Source organism: Poromitra crassiceps (assembly GCF_964638095.1).
Source record: "Poromitra crassiceps genome assembly, chromosome: 7".
Lineage (NCBI taxonomy): Eukaryota > Metazoa > Chordata > Actinopteri > Beryciformes > Melamphaidae > Poromitra > Poromitra crassiceps.
The window spans coordinates 59,700,698-59,721,073 of NC_139628.1; the positions used below are offsets into that span (position 1 = coordinate 59,700,698).

At 47.0% G+C, this 20,376-nt stretch overlaps 2 protein-coding genes across 2 annotated transcripts in view; both read right to left on the reverse strand.

Annotated features, from left to right (window-relative positions):
• The window catches only part of slc12a6 (solute carrier family 12 member 6), a 78,233-nt gene extending 73,610 nt beyond the window's left edge, over positions 1 to 4,623 (reverse strand). Inside the window, exon 1 of the mRNA XM_083640850.1 lies at positions 4,078 to 4,623. Coding sequence (XP_083496976.1) covers positions 4,078 to 4,273 — 196 coding nt within the window. The 5' untranslated portion in view covers positions 4,274 to 4,623. The remainder of the gene's footprint in view (positions 1 to 4,077) is intronic.
• An 11,658-nt stretch (positions 4,624 to 16,281) lies between these two features.
• nop10 (NOP10 ribonucleoprotein homolog (yeast)) lies at positions 16,282 to 18,005 on the reverse strand. Its single transcript, XM_083639906.1, has 2 exons — positions 17,820 to 18,005; positions 16,282 to 16,935 (listed from the first exon to the last, which is right to left on the reverse strand). The coding sequence occupies exons 1-2, from the start codon at positions 17,871 to 17,873 to the stop codon at positions 16,795 to 16,797; spliced, it is 195 nt and encodes a 64-aa protein (XP_083496032.1). The 5' UTR covers positions 17,874 to 18,005; the 3' UTR covers positions 16,282 to 16,794.
• Between the last annotated feature and the right edge of the window lie 2,371 nt (positions 18,006 to 20,376).

Genomic DNA, 20,376 nt, shown 5'->3' on the forward strand with positions numbered 1-20,376 from the left:
CAGGCTGAGCCAGCTAACCCAGAGTCTATGACCACGCCCCCAGCCAGGCTGAGCCAGCTAACCCAGAGTATATGACCACGCCCCCAGCCAGGCTGAGCCAGCTAACCCAGAGTCTATGACCACACCCCCAGCCAGGCTGAGCCAGCTAACCCAGAGTCTATGACCACGCCCCCAGCCAGGCTGAGCCAGCTAACCCAGAGTCTATGACCACACCCCCAGCCAGGCTGAGCCAGCTAACCCAGAGTCTATGACCACGCCCCCAGCCAGGCTGAGCCAGCTAACCCAGAGTCTATGACCACACCCCCAGCCAGGCTGAGCCAGCTAACCCAGAGTCTATGACCACGCCCCCAGCTATGACGAGACATCGCCTCAACCTGTGGCAGAAAGACAAACATGACCAAACATTTTTGCAATGGTTCCAATTCTGAAACAAATGAACTGAACTGAAATGTGCCAATTTGTGCTTTGAGGCTCAATTGAATGAGTTTATTTCACCTCCAAAAAGAATCAGTCAGAAACACAAACCTCTTTTCCACTGCCAACGCCTCAGCTGTTTAACCCTAACCCTACACAACTCACAGTCCACTTCACACACGACACTGCAGCTGTGCGTTTGGTTGTGTGTGTGTGTGTGTGCGTTTGGTTGTGTGTGTGTGTGTGCGTTTGGTTGTGTGTGTGTGTGTGTGCTTGCCAGGAGAGTCGTCCACCAGAGACTAACATACATGAATGTGATATTTTTCTACGTGTGTTTGTGTATTATCTGAGTGTGTATTATCTGTGTGTGTGTGTGTGTGTGTGTGTGTGTGTGTGTGTGTGTGTGTGTGTGTGTGTGTGTGTGTGTGTGTGTGTGTGTGTGTGTGTGACTGGCTGACTTCACTGGTGAAAGCAGCATCCAAAATAACAGCCTTCAAACGCCTCTGACCTTTCTGAAAATAACGCTCCACTCCTTCACTCATTCACCACTCATTCACTCAACGCACGGAGACACACAACTGCTGTGTGTGAGAGAGAGAGAGAGAGAGAGAGAGAGAGAGAGAGAGAGAGAGAGAGAGATAGAGAGAGAGAGCTCGACAGCTGCAGTTGTTGTGTGTGTGTGTGTGTGTGTGTGTGTGTGTGTGTGTGTGTGTGTGTGTGTGTGTGTGTGTGTGTGTGTGTGTGTGTGTGTGTGTGTGTGTGTGTGTGTGTGTGCATGTCTCTCTATCTCTCCCCCTCTTCCTCTCTGTAAATAAGGGCGGCTGATCAAAACCCAATCAGATTAGCTAGATTTCTCAGTCAGTCTGTCAGTCTGTCAGTTAGTCTGTCAGTTAGTCTGTCAGTCTGTCAGTCTGTCAGTTAGTCTGTCAGTCTGTCAGTCGGTCAGTCGGCCAGTCAGTCAGTCTGTCAGTCAGTCAGTCTGTCAGTCAGTCAGTCTGTCAGTCTGTCAGTCCCCCTAGCTGGATTACCACCTTCCACACGTGGATCGCAAAAGTCATTGCAGTCAAGATGAGAAACAGTTTGTTTTGTTTTTCCATTTTCTCACTGGCACTGGTTTTTATATGGTTTTTATATGGTCTTTATATGGTTTTATACTGGTTTTTATATGGGCCTCTTGCTCTCAAAGTATTTACTGATATTTTGCTGGTCAAAGTGGCTCATTCAAAATGTACGACTCAGAGTACAAGTTACAGAGACACTTTTTTTAGGAAAGAACTAACATTTCTAACGTGCTGTGATCTTTCCCATGTGATTCTAAAAGGAAGAGATGGCAGAGTACTTCAAACTCAATTAAACTATTAAACTATAAAATGCGCAAAGTAAAAGTAAAAAAATAAGTAAAGTGACTCTTTTCACTGTGAATCACTCCACCAACCCATGTTAGTCCAGTTTCCAGAGCCAGAAAATCTGTCCTCTGCAATGGATGTAACTTAAAATGTAGCTAAATACAGGATAGTTCAGTAAAAATGTACTTAAGTCAAAGTAATAGTAACTTTAAAAAACAAGTAAAAAAAGTTAAGATATAGAAAAAAGCGACTCAATGACAGTAACATGAGTAATAATTACAGTAACAATTACAGTAACGTGAGTAATCAGTTACTTTAACTCCTGGGGATCATGTCCAAACAGACACATTAGAACAGTGGTTCTCAACATGGGGTCTGGGGACCATCAGGGGTCCTTGATGGGCCCCCGGAAAATGGATGGATTGATGCTATGAAACTTCTAAGCATTATTCATTTACAAAGAGTTGAGTCAACCCAATTAGAAAATGTAGAAGGATTATTTTGATCATCGCTTCACTGTTATCTCTCTGCCTACAATACAGATAGTCATGGGACTTTTAGACAATATCATATCTGACAAGAGAAATATTCTCACATTTGTGTGAGAGATACAAAATCTCATCAAATGGGGGTCGTCGGCTCTAATGTGGACTGAATTAGGCTCTAATGTGGACTGAATTAGGCTCTAATGTGGACTGAATTAGGCTCTAATGTGGACTGAATTAGGCTCTAATGTGGACTGAATTAGGCTCTAATGTGGACTGAATTAGGGCTCCTCGATATGAAAAAGCTTGAGAATAGTGCATTAGGCATTGGCCCACACACGCACATGTCTTCACACGGAGTGCATCAGAGCAGCTTCTCCATCTGAGCAGCTTGTGATGAAACAAGGAAGTGAATCAGCGTCTGCTCTGCGCTGTAGGTGGGAGTGGAACCTACACACTGTGATCAAAATAGCCACGCGCTGCGGCTCTCTCGTTGTGGCCGTTGTCCAGTCAGTCAGCGAGCGAAACAATGCTACACCTCCTGTTGCTGGGGACACCGTGAGGGCACCTCAAGGACCCCCTGCAGGGGCATCGCGGGTTTAGGAGCCACTGCTCCAGTTTAGGAGCCACTGCTCCGGGTGCTCGGCACATTTTAACGACCTCGGGACTCACAAAAGCCTAAGAGACAGTCTATCATTCCAAACATGCGTGGGCGCGGCAACAACCTAAAAATAAGATCTCTCCTTTTAGCTCTTGTGAAAAGGGATTTGGGGGATGCCTACTGTCTCTGAGCCTATCTATCTTTGCCAGCAAGTTTAGTGCTGGGTGTTTCTTGCGTTAACGTGATGTCAGCCCTTGTCTAGGCATTAGCATGGGCTCCTGGAGCCGTCCTGCCTGGGTCAATCAGATGGTCAAACATAAAGGAAGAGTATGCTCGACTGACCAGAACACACAGAGCCAGCCAGCGCACTGTGAGAGCACGCATGACTGAGTGACTGATTTCATTACAGTGCATGTGTGTGTGTGTGTGTGTGTGTGTTAAAGTACCTAAGCATCACACAGCTCGCTCGTGTTCGCCAAACGGCCGGTCTATACCAGAGGAAGCCAAAGAGAGGATAGGGGAGAAGATCTAATACTGACTGGTTGAGTCCAGCTTTCTCTGGACAATGGTTCTCAAAGTGGGGTCCGAGGACCCCCAGGGGTCATTGAGGGGGTTCCAGGCGGTCCCCAGCAGAAAGGGGAATACTATATTTTTACTATAATTCTCATTATTATATATTCTCATACCTGCCAACACTCCTGATTTTCGCAGCAGTTTCCCTATTTTTAACCCTCTCTCCCGTTGTGATTGGTAATTTCTCGTTAATCTCCCTCAAATCTATAATAGTGATACAAATCCAAAGGCTGTAGCAGATGAGATTTATTAACATAATTCTGCCTTTTTTATTGAGTTTTTGGGGGTTGTTTTGTTTTTCTTTGAGGACCTTGGGGGCCGGATTGAGATGGTCCAGGGGTCAGGTCCGGGCCTGGGGCCGCATTTTGCCCATGTGTGTTCTATTGCTTTCACATACCGTATGTTGTAAATTGGCCAAGCACAATTGGGAAGAAAATGGGGGGAAATCAGGAAAAAAATCCCACGTAGACTAACTTTACCTGTGTTTACACCAAAGAATAACAACCTACTGTGTGTGTGTGTGTGTGTGTGTGTGTGTGTGTGTGTGTGTGTGTGTGTGTGTGTGTGTGTGTGTGTGTGCGCGTGTGCGTGTGCATGTGTGTGTGTGTTTGCGTGTGTCAAACGAACCAGACGATAACAACAACCCCCGGTTACTCACCTTGCTCCGTGTTGTCCGGCGTCTCGGCCCCTCCTCCTCCCCCCGTGGTCACGCCCGCCGAGCCCTCGCTGACGCTCTCGCGGGAGCCGAAGCGCACGCGGCCGCTGGAGCGCGAGCTGATGTCGGGCGAGGTGTCCGACAGCCCCGGGAGGTCCTCCGCCTTGGTGGGCGTCACCGTGAAGCGCACCGACGCCATAGCCGCTCGCCAAAGGGGCAGAGAGGTCTGTGGGGTTGTGTTGGGATGCAGGAGAAGAGGGGTGTGGGGGTGGGGCGGTCACGCTAGGGGGCGGTGCTAAGCTGAGCTAGACTAAGCTAGGCTTTCTTCCAGGTGACCCTGAGGTGATGGCGGCCTCTAGAATCTTCTCCCTCACAGCTGCACTTCTCCATTGGAGCGAGCTGGTTGTCCGCCGTCAGGCATGTGAACAAAACTGTGCGCTGAGCCCCCGTCTGCCTCCCTCTGCTTGTGTCAGAGATCTTTCTGATGCTGCCAAATATGTCTGTGCTTTTTACCTGCAACACCTGAGCCTCAGTGTCCTTTTGCGTTTGCTGTCAATGAAATCAGATGTGCTATGAGAATACACTTATGTGTCAGTGGAATGGCTAACTCTCCTTGTAAGTTCAAGCGAAATCTTTCACTACTTTCATGTGAATTGACAAGATAACGTCGAGATCGCCTTTCGGTGCTCGAGTGTCTCTTCCTGTGTCTTGATACGACTATGGCTTAGGTGTGTCAAACCCGACTTTTCTCTCTGATATGCACCCTGGAGACCAAAAATGTCTGTCTAGCGTGACGGCCCCCAAACAAGGCATGGGGATGAGGACAGAAGGGAGGGAGAGAGAAGAAGAATAAAGTAAATGCAAGTTCAAATGTCACCATACTGTACATAGTCATAACTACCATGTAGCATTGTAGCAATTTCTTGACAGATGTAGGTGTGCATGTGCATGTGAGAAACATCCTACTCTGATTATTTCATTCTCAATCATCCTTTGTTCATTGTTTTCACCACCCCCAGACACCCACTTTCCTTTCAGTCCTCCACCCAGACACCCACTTTCCTTTCAGTCCTCCACCCAGACACCCACTTTCCTTTCAGTCCTCCACCCAGACACCCACTTTCCTTTCAGTCCTCCACCCAGACACCCACTTTCCTTTCAGTCCTCCACCCAGACACCCACTTTCCTTTCAGTCCTCCACCCAGACACCCTCTTTCCTTTCAGTCCTCCACCCAGACACCCACTTTCCTTTCAGTCCTCCACCCAGACACCCTCTTTCCTTTCAGTCCTCCACCCAGACACCCTCTTTCCTTTCAGTCCTCCACCCAGACACCCACTTTCCTTTCAGTCCTCCACCCAGACACCCTCTTTCCTTTCAGTCCTCCACCCAGACACCCACTTTCCTTTCAGTCCTCCACCCAGACACCCACTTTCCTTTCAGTCCTCCACCCAGACACCCACTTTCCTTTCAGTCCTCCACCGAGACACCCACTTTCCTTTCAGTCCTCCACCCAGACACCCACTTTCCTTTCAGTCCTCCACCCAGACACCCACTTTCCTTTCAGTCCTCCACCCAGACACCCACTTTCCTTTCAGTCCTCCACCCAGACACCCACTTTCCTTTCAGTCCTCCACCCAGACACCCACTTTCCTTTCAGTCCTCCACCCAGACACCCTCTTTCCTTTCAATATGAATTCCTCCTTTTCCTTTCACTGTGAAGTCACATATGTTGATCAAAACTGGGTAAACCAGCGTCATAAGTGAGTCATAAGTCATAAGTGCATCCTTGCAGAAAACTGAGGGCTCTCCCTCTCTCTCTCTATGCTATTATTGGAAAAAGTGTAAAACAGTAACCAAAACAAACTGAAACATGTAACTCTGCATAGCATAGGGTTAGGGTTAGCATACCCAAGTTTTGTTTGTGTATTCTTGCCTCTTTTTTTTTACACAACCGTGTAGGAAGTAACCATATGGATTTGACCTATCTGTTTTTTGTCAGCTTCCTATACTATAGGCTATTTTGTCATGTTGTAACACGCAGTCTGAGCTCCAGTAACGGAGGGTACCCCAGGGCAGAGTGTGCGCCCGCCCCGGGGCCCACTCGTCAGGGGGGCCCCATAATTTTTTTTTTTTTTTTTTTTTTTGCAGGCCAGGCCACCGGGCCCGCCTGGCAACCTGTGTTTTTATTTTTCTTCTTCAGAACAAGCTTGTCTGTAAAGTGGCTTCACTGTAGGCTTTCTTGGACATAATATTACTTGGCTCAATAAGTGACAAAATGTGTTTTTGGATATAGGGGCTATCAGATATTTTACAGTTGTGACTTAAAATGACTTTATTTAATAAAGTCAGTGGTGTGAGTGTGAGAGGAATTCAATCAATAGACAATAACATTGGTGTGTTTAAAATGAGATATCCCACTAAATATGGCTAAAACCGATTCAAACATGCAAAAAAGGCACATTTTTCTTCGTGGCCTGGCCTGGCCTTATATATACAGTATATATATATATTTTAATGGGGCCCCCCTAAGAGCTTCGCCCCCTCTGGGCTGATAGGGTCGCTCCGCCCCTGCTGAGCTCCATTTAGTCCTAGTAATCTTGTATGTATGTATTTATTTTTTCTTGCCGTGTTTCATGTGTACAAAATGTTGTTGTGATCTTAATGTTACTGATGTAAAATTCTGCAGCTTTTTCTCCCAACTGCAAGCATGAATTAACCAAGTCAAAGTCAGAATGAATTAACCTAAAATCATATGGGCCTGTGCCTTGGAGGTGTATATATATATAATATAGGCTATAGTATATATATATATAGTATATATAAATGATATGGGCCTGTGCCTTGGAGGTGTATATGTAACCGAGTTGAATCAGCGCGGATTCCTCGTGAGTCCCGAGTGGATTGGTTAAACTCACTCCCCAGGTATAAAGGCATGTTAACCAGCTCCGCCAAGGGAGCTAGCTCTCTTGGCGTTGCGGTTAACATGTCAGACTCCCAAGCCGAGGGTCGGCAGTTCGAATCCACCCCTGGACAAGCCCTTAACATGGGTTGCTGCAAGTACCACCTACACAACGCCATTACATATTGTTGTGATGTGATCTTATTGACTGCCACAGGCTACCGTAGTTGTAGTACTTTAGTAGACGCACACAAGTGACGTCAGTTGAGCGACTGTATGTTACCTGAACAGCACGTGAATACCTGTCTCATGCAGTGAATAAACCAACGTAAAGTAAGAACTGCGTCTTCCTTCAATCATCATCATGACATGGTGTCAGAAATAAACGCGAGTCTACGCCGACAGTGAACGAGAGCCGAATGGCAAAGTTTGGTCCGCCAGAACCGTTCGATTTCACACGACCAGCGGGGTGGCCGGTGTGGAGGCAAAGGTTTGCTCGCTTCCGAGTAGCGTCCAAACTCGACCGAGAGAGCGGCGAGGTACAGGTCAACTCTCTCCTATACGCGATGGGAAGAGACTCGGAAGCCATCTACAGTTCATTCGTGTATGACGAGGGAGAAGAGGATGCCCGTCCTGAGTTTGACTACGAGTTGGTGGTCAACAGGTTCGACGACCACTTCATCCCCAAGAGGAACGTAATACACGACCGGGCGTGTTTTCACAAGCGGGTTCAAAGGGCCGGTGAGAGGGTCGAAGCTTTTGTCCGCAGCCTGTACGAGCTAGCACAGCACTGCGAGTTCGGCATCACAAAAGATAAGCAAATAAGAGATTGGATCGTCATAGGAATAACTGACGGTGACGTTTCACAAAAGCTACAGCTTGAGTCCGACTTGACGCTGGAGAGAGCGATCCAGCTTGCACGCCAAAGTGAGCAGATCAAACAGCAGAACGCGGACATGCGCACGGACTGTGAGGTGAACGAAGTGAAGCGCAGACAGTATGCTAATGCTAATGCTAATCCAAGGAGAAGCAACGACAGACAGCGCCAGTCCATGGGAGGACATAAACACAGTGAGTTTAAGCAACAGAGTGCTTGCCCACGCTGCAACCGTAGCCATGGCACAAGAGAGGATTGCCCTGCCCAAAATAAACGATGCAGAAAATGTAATAAAGTGGGCCACTTTGAAGTAGTGTGCAAAACAAAAATGATAAAATCAGTGAGAGCAGGGGCAAATGCCAGTGGTGAAGATGATTCCTTTTTCCTTGGAAGCATAATAGAGCAGCCTGACAAGGACACTGATTGGGATGTAGAGCTTCAAGTGAATGGCAGCCCAGTTGAATTTAAAATTGACACTGGAGCGGACATCACAGTGATGTCACAAGAGACATTCAGTGGCTTGCTGCACCCACCGAGGCTGACTAATGCCAGGCCAGACGTGTCCAGCCCAGGAGGTAAAGTGACATGTGTGGGCAGATTTCTAGCTGCTAGCCCATACAAGGGACAGAAATATAAATACTGGATTACAGTCATAAAAGGGCCATTTGCTAGCAACTTGCTGGGCAGGAGTGTAGCAAAGCGCATGGGGCTGGTCGTAAGAGACGACGCGGAGCCCTACAGCGTGACATCTCCAAGGCGAGTGCCCTTTCCCCTCCTCCCCAAGGTGGAGGCAGAGCTGAAGCGCATGCTGAGTCTGGGGATTATAGAAGAAGTCACAGAACCCACAGACTGGTGCGCACCGATGGTGCCAGCCGCAAAACGGAAAACAAAGAGCAGGTCAGAATTTGTGTCGATCTGAAACGGCTAAACAAAGCAGTAAAACGGGAGAAATACATTCTGCCCAATTTAGATGACATAACTCCCAAATTGGCCGGGGCTAAAGTCTTTTCAACCTTAGACGCTTCAAGCGGTTTTTGGCAGGTCCCATTAGACCCCAGCTGTCAAAAACTGACCACATTCATAACCCCGATGGGCAGGTTCTGTTTTAGACGGTTACCATTCGGTATTACATCAGCTCCTGAGATCTTTCAAAGACTGATGAGTACACTGCTCAAAGACTTAGAAGGGACTGTCGTCGTGATGGACGACATTCTAGTTTATGGAGCATCCAAAGCGGAGCACGACCGCCGCCTGGACACGGTCATACAGACCATCAGGGCGTCCGACCTGATAAGAGCAAAGTGGAGGCTGTCTCTCGCATGCCGAGCCCCACTAACGTTGAGGAACTGCGCCAGGAGCTGGGACTCATCAACTACCTGGGCAAGTTCATACCCGACATGTCCACCATGCTGCACCCACTCACCGACCTACTCAAAGAGGAGAGTAGCTGGATCTGGGGGGATCCCCAGGAGCAGGCGTTCCTCAAAGTGAAAGCGATGTTGGTGACAGCGCCCGCACTCAGCTACTACGATGTGGACCGAGAGACAGTGGTCAGTGCCGACGCAAGCTCCTACGGCCTGGGTGCTGCCCTCCTACAGGTCCATGACGGCGAGCTGCGGCCCGTCGCCTTCTGTTCGAGGACTCTAACAGACACTGAAAAGCGATATTCGCAAATCGAAATAGAGTGTTTAGCGGGGGTGTGGGCCTGCAAGCGCTTCCAACGCTATGTCCAGGGCATGGGCTGCTTCCGCCTTCAGACGGACCACAAGCCCCTGGTACCGCTAATCAACACTTATGACATCGACAAAGCACCCGTGAGGTGTCAAAGGCTCCTCATGCGCCTTATGAGGTTTAACGTCATCGCCGAGCATGTTCCGGGTAAGCAGCTGGTGGTGGCCGATACGCTCTCAAGGCGCCCCCTGAGCGGGGAGGATGTGTCGGATACAGACGAGCACGTCAAAGCGTATGTGGACGCTGTGATGGCGGGCAGACCAATCACGCCACACAAGCTCGAGGACATCCGCAGAGCCACACAGAGCGACGCTAACCTCCAGAAGGTAATCGCTGCCATAAGAAAAGGGTGGCCACACTTTACTTTACTTTACTTTATTTGTTTATTTGGACGGGACAGTGCATATTCATGAACATTACACAAGGCAACGTAAATAAGCCGGAGTTAGCAAGAATGCTAAATTACATCCGTAGTCCCCACAGAGAGACAGAAAAACGACAGAGGCAGCACCAGGACAGAACTAATCAGAACAATACAAAAAACAACATGAGCAATAACAAAACCAAAACGGATCAGAAACTAAAGTAAACCAAAGTGAACTAAACTAGGTTAATAAGACAAGACAAAACAAAAACAAGAAGCATAACAGAGCAAGCAAAACAAGAGCACTACAGTACAATTTACACATGGTCGCAGATTTGGCTATTTAAAATCCATTTTTTTACGTTGTGTTTGAAAGATGGGAATGACAGACAGTTTCTTATAGTTTGAGGTAGCGAATTCCAGATTTGGCAGCCCTGGACTGAGAGGGTGTTTTTGCCGAAGGCAGTTGCCCGGTGTGGTACTACACAGTCCCCTCTGGCGAAAGCCCGAGTGTTGAGTCCTGTGTCAGGCTTCCGTTTTATGAATTCCCTCAGGGGGGGCGGGCAAAGTCCATGTAAGGTCTTATAGACAATACCAACCTGTTTAACACATTAAGTGCCAGAGACGACCTAACTCGTCTTACATAATCCAGCGCTTAAGTGCCAAGGACGAGCTAACTCGTCTTACATAAACATTTTATTTTTTTTGACGGTGGTACATCAATCAACAACTTTTACATCTTCGAGATCACTATTGGAGCAAGATAATGTGTATAATCTATTTTACCGACCCACTAAGTGTTGACAGTGCTCCCCCAGACGACCGAAATCAAAGAAAAAACTGCCGCGGGACCAAGCCGTTCAAGGAAATGCCGTGGCGATTTCACAGTAATCCATTCAAGACTTGTCTTGCCTGAGAGCGGCCGCGCACCGGCAGCAGCACACAGAGAGCGGAGAGCGATTTGCAAAATAGATCATAGGTGAAACACACTTTGAAACACCTCAGAAAGGCCAGAATCAACATCTGCCCATCGCCCACGCATTCCCCGGCCCATCTTGACTCGCACAAGGAGCGTCTGCACGCAGGCAAGCAGGCAGGCAGGCACACAGGCAGGCAGCAGCAAAAGCGCTTCTGACACGCCCGCTGTACAGCCAGGAGGACACAAGACACACGGAGGGAGGAGTTTGAATGAGAGGGGTGTTTCCTGTTGTTATGGAGGAAATTACTGTTCAAAACTATTGTTTAGAATGTCTGACGGTCTTACTGATGCCAAAAATGAATGGTTAAAGTGACTGTTTCACAAAAAGCCATTTATCTCTGAATAAATTTCCAGACGCTGAAACCATGCTGTACTCAACGGCTAATATCTACATAACTACTAACTCTGCAAACTAACTCTTTTAGACAGAGAAAGCACACATTCTATTAGTTATTTTTAGATGATTGGTGTTCATGAATTCTTAACAGAAAAGAATCCTCGTCTGTTTCTAAAATGAGCCAGAATCGTCAAAAACACCCCTGGCACAACTTACCTACAGGAATGAAAACATGGCTGGCATTCAATGTGTTAAAAACTTTAAAGTTGACAAAACTTAGAAAATGATACTTACTGAGGATGTTACAGTGGTGATATGAGTAGGGTTTTCTGTCAAAAACCTTCAGTGCACTTTTATATAACTGTTCAATGGGTTTGAGGATCGTTACTCCTGTGCAAGACCAGTTTGTGAAGCAGTACTCAATATGTGATAGTATCATACATTGGAGATAAGATTTGGTGGCCCCTACTGTCAGATAAGGTCTGATTTGTTTAAAGTTTTGAAGGTTGAACTTAATTGTGTTAGCAACCTTTTTTACATGTTTTTTGAAAGTTAGGGTAGAGTCTAACATTACCCCGAGGTATTTGAACTCAGACACCAGTTCAAGTTCCTCCCCGCCCAGGAACACATTCGATGACTCTAAAACCACAGATCTTTTGGAAAAAGCCATGCAGACGGTCTTTTTGGCGTTCAGGAGTAGACATGAGTCTGTGAGCCAGTCCTGGACGCTACTCATTGCATCAGTTAGAGTTTTTGACACCTCTGCATAGCTTTTACCATGGGTTAGTAGAACCGCGTCATCTGCATACATCTGTGCATGTACATTTTTACATACATCAGGTAAGTTGTTTATGAATAGAGAAAACAGGATTGGACCTAATATTGACCCCTGGGGGACACCAACAGAGCAAGTGTGGTAAGCAGACTTGATACCATTTATGCTGACGCACTGTTCTCTATGTGATAGGTATGATGAGAACCATTTGATGGCCTCAGAGGAAAAGTTGAAGTGTGTTAGTCTGGACAAGAGCACCTGATGGCTGATGGAATCGAAGGCCTTCTTGAAGTCCAGAAAGACTGCCATTGCACAGGGGGCCTTGTCCAGGGCACACCTCAACTTTTCGGTAAATAAGCAATTTGCTGACTCGGTTGAATGAAAGGCTCGGAATCCGAACTGCATAGGATGCAGAGGGGTGTGGCCTTTGTCTAGGTGTTTGACTATGGACTTGACAATCCACTTTTCTGCCACTTTTGATATAGCGCGTAGGATACTTATCGGTCTATAATTACAAATGTCTGTTTTGGTGCCGGATTTGAAAATGGGTGTGATTACAGCAACTTTCCACTGCGAAGGGACAGTGCATTGTCTTATGGACAACATGTCCAAATCTTCCTTGAATGGATTTTACTCAGCCAGAGCTCACCTTTCTGAGTTGGATGGACTTGTGCTGTATCAAGACCGCATAGTGATTCCCACATCACTCAGACCTGATGTTCTACAGCAGATACACGAAGGGCACCTCGGGCTGACAAAGTGTCACGAGCGAGCAAAGACAACAGTCTGGTGGCCTGGTGTCGGAGCTGAAATCATCAAGGTGGTGACGTCCTGTGAGTTTTGCACTGAGAACAAACCGACACAGAGGCGTGAACCGCTAGTGACAACTCCCCTGCCTAGCGGTCCATGGCAAAGAATTGCAGCTGATCTGTGTGAGCTGGAGAGCAAGAAGTATCTCATTGTAGTGGATTACTTTTCAAGAGACATTGAAATTGCCTACCTGTCCACTACAACCAGCCAGCAGGTCATAAACCGACTCAAACAAATGTTTGTGAGATGGGGGATTCCACTCGAGCTGGTTAGCGACAACGCTACACAGTTCACATCAGCCGAGTTCCAGGACTTTAAACAGAGGTATGGTTTCACACACATAACCTCCAGCCCCCACTACCCACAGGCTAACGGGGCCGCGGAGAGAGCTGTCCAAACAGCCAAACGCATCCTCAAACAGCCAGACCCCTGCCTAGCCTTAATGGGTTACCGCGCAACGCCAATTGCAGCAACCGGGGCAAGCCCAGCACAGCTCATGACGGGACGACACATTCGCACCACCGTCCCTGTGCTGGTAGAAAAGCTACAGTCTCGCCCGGTCGACTACAATCGTGTGAAGCAGCGAGACACTAAAGCTAAAGAGGATTACAAGTTCTTCTACAACCGCCGACATTCAGCTCGTCCACTCCCTGAGCTACAACCGGGTCAGGACGTGAGAGTGAAGCTCGACGGAGATAAAGGCTGGGAGACGCCGGCCAGAGTCATTGGCAAGTCTCCAGAGCCGAGGTCCTACATAGTTCGTATGGACAACGGCACAGTGACCCGACGCAACAGGAGACATCTGCAGGCTGTTCCAGAGGCAGTCGTCCAGGTGGAACAGCGAAGGGCCGACCCAGCGCCATCTCAGCAGGCCAGCACTCCTGTGTCCAACAGGGGGTCCAGACCGCCGGAGTCGCCGCCGGGCCAGCCGCCTTCTGATCCCCACCCGGGGTCTCCTCTTCGGCCTCCAGCTCCCCAGGGATCAGTGCGTCTGACCTCGCGGGGCCGTGAGGTCAAGCTGCCGCCCAGATACATAGACTAGCAGGTGTCGAGAGGCGTGGACAGAAGAAAATAAAGACATTCTAATTGCTATTTGATAGGAACAGCAACTGTCCACGAGGCAGAATAATCCTCATGTTGCTGTGGACAGAGGGTAGTCCACCCCGATGTCCTAGGTTCTAATTTGAGTTTTGCATTACCGGTTAAAAAAAAAAAAAAATGAAAAAAAAAACACAGTAATTGCATAAGGGGAGAGAAGGATGGAAAAAGAATAAATATATATAACTGTTATGAATAATAATAAGAATGCAAAGCATAATGGTTAATTGGTTACATGGAACACTTCTGATGTTTGAAATAATAATAGCTGAGACGGTATTTTGAAAAAGAAATATAATTGAATTTATGTTGTGCTACAGTTTTCATATCTCTTAAAAGAGGGAGATGTTGTGATGTGATCTTATTGACTGTCACAGGCTACCGTAGTTGTAGTACTTTAGTAGACGCACACAAGTGACGTCAGTTGAGCGACTGTATGTTACCTGAACAGCACGTGAATACCTGTCTCATGCAGTGAATAAACCAACGTAAAGTAAGAACTACGTCTTCCTTCAATCATCATCATGACACATATATAATATAGGATATAGTATATATATATATATATAGTATATATAAATGATATGGGCCTGTGCCTTGGAGGTATATATATATATATAATATAGTATATATATATAGTATATATAAATGATATGGGCCTGTGCCTTGGAGGTGTGTATATATATAATATAGTATATGATATGGGCCTGTGCCTTGGAGGTGCAGTCAACAGTGCAGTTTCTCCCTCCCGCTGGGCGGGTGGATGCACGGACTCGGGCTGTTTCCTTAGTACGGTTCATAATTTAATTATTATAGGAGAGCGGTTCCAACCGGCTGGACCGGTAGCTATCTGCTCGCTCAACATGCGGAGGCGCCGCGCAGCCTCGACAGAGACGGACAGGCAGCAGCGGAAGGTGAAGGCGAGGTGGGGCGGGTTTGTTTCGCAAGCATGGGAGTACTGCAATAATACTCGTCTTTCATGTTCAACTTGGGGGAGGGAGGGGGGTCGTTTTGGTAAAGAGGGGTGCGTCTGTTCTCCCAAACGTTATACGTTTGGCGTTATTTATTGTAGGCGTGTATGAATAAAACGAATGGAACTACAACCTGACGCAAATTAATGAATAAAAGCAGACACCTTTATGGTTATTTACTGAACATTTTGGTGACAGCGTTGCTAAGTTACCTGTCTAGCTGTCAGACTCTGCCATATGCCCATGGCTAAACTGCAACGGTTATATGATCCAGTGACAATGATATAACCCGATGCCTGCGTTAGTCCACGCTAAAAATATTATCTAATAACCCAATCAACAAACTAAGATTGGCCCGGTTAAGGGGATGCTTGGGCTTGCATGCTAACCCCCACATACCTGCCATTATAAGCCAATTAAGCTAGCCATAATAATTCTGGCTCGAACCGGTCAGCGAACACACCATCAATTCAACAGCACAGGCGTTAACGTTATAGCGAAGGCATTAGCCATAATGTTGTTTGTACAGAAATGACATGCTCATGACACAAAGGAATGCGGCATCTGTCTGCAGCTGCTCGGTCTGGTAAACAACATTCAAACCACCTATTAATGACAGAGGCGCGCAGTTGATTGGGATCACCGGGAGCGGATCCTATCTCATTATTACCAAAGTTGTCAATTTCGTTAAAATTGTGTGTGGAATATCTGGAATATCTTGTCAACAGGTGGTGAGCCATCATCTCTGTAATGGTGCAGTTGTATCGGGTAAGGTGGCCGTTCGTTGGCTATGTGCCTGTTCATTGCATTTACAGTCGGTACAGTGAGAGCTAGCTCAAGCTAACGTTAGCGGCTAGCTAGCCATGCCGCTGATCAAACGTGACAACTCCACTGACAGCGACAGATGCCCGGTGCAAACCTCCGCTGCATAACGTCATAAAAAGCACATACCTGGTGTCACGTATCGTAAAAAGAAAATGTTTTAATCATATGGCTGCTTCCAGTTACATCTGAAGAGATTTGGCTCCTCTCCCGATTCTTCTCGGCACTTTGTCCAACACAACTAAAACGAGCGGCCGCGCGTTAAGCATGTCCCGTTTTGCTTGCCGTCATTTCTCGTGCGTCTTGCGCATGCGTACTGACCATAGACTGGTACTGACTGTCGAATGATAGTGGAGCTGCTGGAATCTCAGGAATCTGAGCAAAGAAAACAAACACACATACATATACATACATATACATATATATATATATATATATATATATATACATACATACCGTACATATACATATACATATATATATATTATATATATATATATATAAATAAATAAATATATAAAATAAAAGCTGCTCCGTTTCAACATTACTTTATTCTTCACATATAAAACAAAAGTTGAATTGATCACAACCTAGCCAAATTAAAATGTATTACATAACACAGTATAAGTAGCATCACATCTACAAGACTTTTGTCAAGTTTAGAATGTGTACTTACAGACCAACTAAAAACCACCATCATAACATTTGGAATATTTAGCATATAGACGCTAAAACATAGCAATAGCCTAATTTAAATGTTATCAAATCAATCAGATGAAAACAAATGAATCTCCCATCCCTGGAGAGCGAATAAGAATCCAAGTGAACGAAAGCTGTTATACAAAGTATGAGCAGTCCCATAGGTTTGGGCCAGGGGTCTAAGACTGAAACTGAGGTCAAAGGTCGAGATAAGTGGATGCAAATCAAATCAAATCGAGCTACACTCTCGGCTGCATGGGATCTCAAGTCCAATCCACCCCTCTGTTGGCCCTTATGCCTGCACCTCTCCATCTTCTCTTGTCTGTATCTCCATCCCTCCCTCCTCTGCTCCTTGGTTTACAGGATGGGTCTAGGCTGCTGGGTGAGCAGCAGCCCGAAGCGTTTCTTCACGGTCACCCGGTGCCGGGAGAACTTGTCGTCTGGGGAGAAGCGAGCCGGGTGGGCCGAGCTGGTGGGCTGGCCCGCTGGGTCCAACTTCTGTTGATGAAAAAATGGACGATCAATATCAAATGATGCCTGGATGTAACAATCAGAGGAGGAACATTTTCTGTTGCAAGGTTTTTTAATTTCCCGGTGTGGAAATTGTGACTTTGCATAGCACACAGTAATAGCATACAGTCAAAAAAGTTGAATATAAACCATAATTTCCCATCACAATTTCCCCCCGGGGATCATTAAAGTCTTTCTGATTCTGATTCTGATTCTGATAATCTAGCTAATTTAAATACAGGGTTGAGTGATATGGTTGAAATCAACATCACCTTAAATATATTACTTTTCTGTATCAATAGACCAACATCACATCACCACAATATGACTTGTACTGAAACTTTCAAATAATATTCCTACCAAACAAATGTGTCTATTGCTATGCATGTATATGAAATGTATGAGTTGAAAAGATTAACCACATTATATGGTGTACAAATTACAATTACACTGCCTGTTGTCTAAGAGCAGCTGTTTGAAGCAGTAGCTCAAGATGAATCCAAATTATGTGTATTTAATCCAATAACTCTTTGCTCTGTTGATGTTGACTTTGTTTGTCTTATGCATGTCTGTTTTATGTATAGGTGTGTGTGCGTAGGCTATCCAAAATCATGGAGTGAAAAAGGTGACAGATAGCCTACCAGAGCAGTGTCAACAGACACAAAACCCCTCAGAAATCATTCACCCAAGTGCCAATGAGTGGGATCAAAAAGGTGACTGTCACCTAAAGGTGACTAGTTTGCCTGCCTGTTAATGAATTAGTATATATCCATGCGCTGTAACGTTACGCTAACATAGTTGACGTTAATGTTTGCTAGCCATGGACAGTACAATTTGCTAGCTAAAGGCCATTACAAAGGAGGTAAACACACCTTCAGAGTGTAGACTCTGTCTCCGCTCTCATTCAGGTAAAACTGCAGAAACATTTTTGACTCAGAGCTTCGACGACTAGAAATCAAATCATAAAAGGCGTTTTATATTTTTAGAGGATAAATTAAATCCGAAGTTAGTGTTCCTGCTCAGTCCCCACGTGCAGCAGCAGGTTTCTTCTTCTCGGCCTGTGGGACAGCACGGCGGATATCCGCTACACATGGGCGCGTAGCACCCTGGGAAATGGTGTTTTCTCCACGCAGATCGAGTGACCGGTGTCATGCCGAGTTTTGCACCCCCGCCGAGAATTACATCCCCATCTTCCGGGAGCATATTGTAATGATTTATACGGAAACTTAACTGTTTAAAAATGATATAATTGTCGGTAGACGTGATCTCCAAGCCAGGGGGTCTGTCCTGGCTCACGGAGACCGACTTTGATGCATTAGATCCGCGTGGAGGTGACTTCCATGCTTGGGGCTCTCTTCTGGCTCATGGAAGCCGACTTTGGTGCTTAAAATCCGGGTACAGATGACCTCGAGACCTGGGGATCTCTCCTGGCTTTATGGAGGGGGTGCACATCTCGGCGGTTTGTACCTGCCGAGATTTGCATCCCTGTTTTTAAGTTAAAACAGCCCCAAAATATGGTGGGGGTGCAATTCTCGGCGGGTGTGCAAAACTCGGCATGACACCGGGACCGATCAGAGGCAGTGGAAGTGCGGTTCGAGGACGGGTACACGGGACCTTGGGGGGATTCCAGTGGGCCAGCAAATTTCATTACACTCTTTTAAAGAATAAAATATTAAAAGAATAGCCTACTACAATAGGAAATTGATTGGTTCGTTTTGTTTTGTTTCATTTATTATGTAAAAACACATGTTACAATCACTTTTCCTCTCCCCCTGGTTCCCCCTCTCCTCTCCTCTCCCCCTCTCCCCTCCTCTCCTCTCCCTCTCTCTCCTCTCCCCCTGGTCCCCCCTCTGCTCTCCTCTCCTCTCCCCCCTCCTCTCCCCCTCTCTCCCCCTGGTTCCCCCTCTCCTCTCCCCCTCTCTCCTCTCCTCCTGTCCCCCTCTCTCCTCTCCCCCTGGTTCCCCCTCTCCCCTCCTCTCCTCCTCTCCCCCTCTCTCCTCTCCCCCTGGTCCCCTCTCCTCTCCCCCTCTGCTCTCCTCTCCCCCTCTCTCCCCTCCTCTCCCCCTCTCTCCGCTTCTCCTCTCCCCCTCTCCCCTCTGGTTCCCCCTCTCCTCTCCCCCTCTGCTCTCCTCACCTCTCCCCCTCTCCTCTGGTTCCCCCTCTCTCCTCTCCTCTCCGCTTCTCCTCTCCCCCTCTCTCTCCTCCTCCCCCTCTCCTCTCCCCCTCTGCTCTCCCCCTCTCTCCCCTCTGCTCTCCTCGCCTCTCCCTCTCTCCTCTCCCCCTCTGCTCTCCTCTCCTCTCCTCTCGCCTTTTATACACATCCCAAACAACGCAGGACAACGTGATTGGCTGGCTCAGATTTGAACAGATCTGAGTCAGCCAATCGCGTTATCCTGTGATGACGTAATGTCCTGTGCCCAATGACCGGATGGACCATATATGGCCCCCGACTTCCTCCCCCCCCTGGCTGCGCTATCATAGCTGCTGACTGTTACTGCACTATCGTCAGATCCGTAACATGGACGTTACTCTGCAGAAACTACAGTAACAAAATCACGAATTGCTCTGTTTTTGGAGCTCTGCATGTCTGTGTTTGTCTAGTTAATGTGTTAACGTTAGCTAACGGCTAACATTCGCTAGTTAGCCAACCAACCAGCAGCTAACATTAGCTAGCTAGCTAGCTTACCGGAAGCGATATTTTTCTTGGATGACGGCGAAGGCATAACCCACCCCTGGCCCTCTCTGCCTCTGATTAGTGGCAGCGTTATAAACCATAGATATGACTATATTAAAAAACACACTGGCGTCTTTCATGCAGGCTAGCAAGCGTAACCCACTGAGTTTGACGGTCTGACCACAGACTGTAACAGAGATGTAATGCAGGATAGCCAAGCGAATGTGTTTGGATGGAAGTTTGACGCTAGGCCAATCAGAGGCACAGAGGGGCGGGTTATGCCTTCGCATAGCCTTCGCCATCATCCGAAAACAAATATCGCCTCCGGGACAACAACGCTTCCTACCCAGCGTGTGCACGTCTTTCCGACAGGGGTCGTTGTTATGGCAACTATCAACAACAACAACAACAACTACTACTACTAACTACTACAAGACAATAGACATAAAGACCGAAATAGGCTACCTTGTTAATGTGTCTGTCGGAGACACGGCCTAACGTTAACATTTAACATGAGCCGAATATCAGCCTGCGCTCAGCTATGTAGCCTATACAGGAAGTAAACCGGATATTCAGGTGGGTTGTGACGGTTGTTATTGTTGTCAAGTTAAAACTCTCTATATAAGGATTGTGCCGAGATGAAAAAGCCAGCACAGCATGGCCCAATGCAGCAACCAAGAGGATGAGACACTCATCTGAGTTTAGAACATCCCATAAAGTGTTAGTGTGTATCACACATTTAATTTACACATGTT

Bases quoted from the DNA above. Each gene is read 5' to 3' on its own strand.
- nop10 (XM_083639906.1), bottom strand. From the start codon at position 17,873: ATGTTTCTGCAGTTTTACCTGAATGAGAGCGGAGACAGAGTCTACACT. The intron at 16,936-17,819 runs GTGTGTTTACCT...TTTCATCAACAG, and splicing joins ACAGAGTCTACACTCTGAAG to AAGTTGGACCCAGCGGGCCA.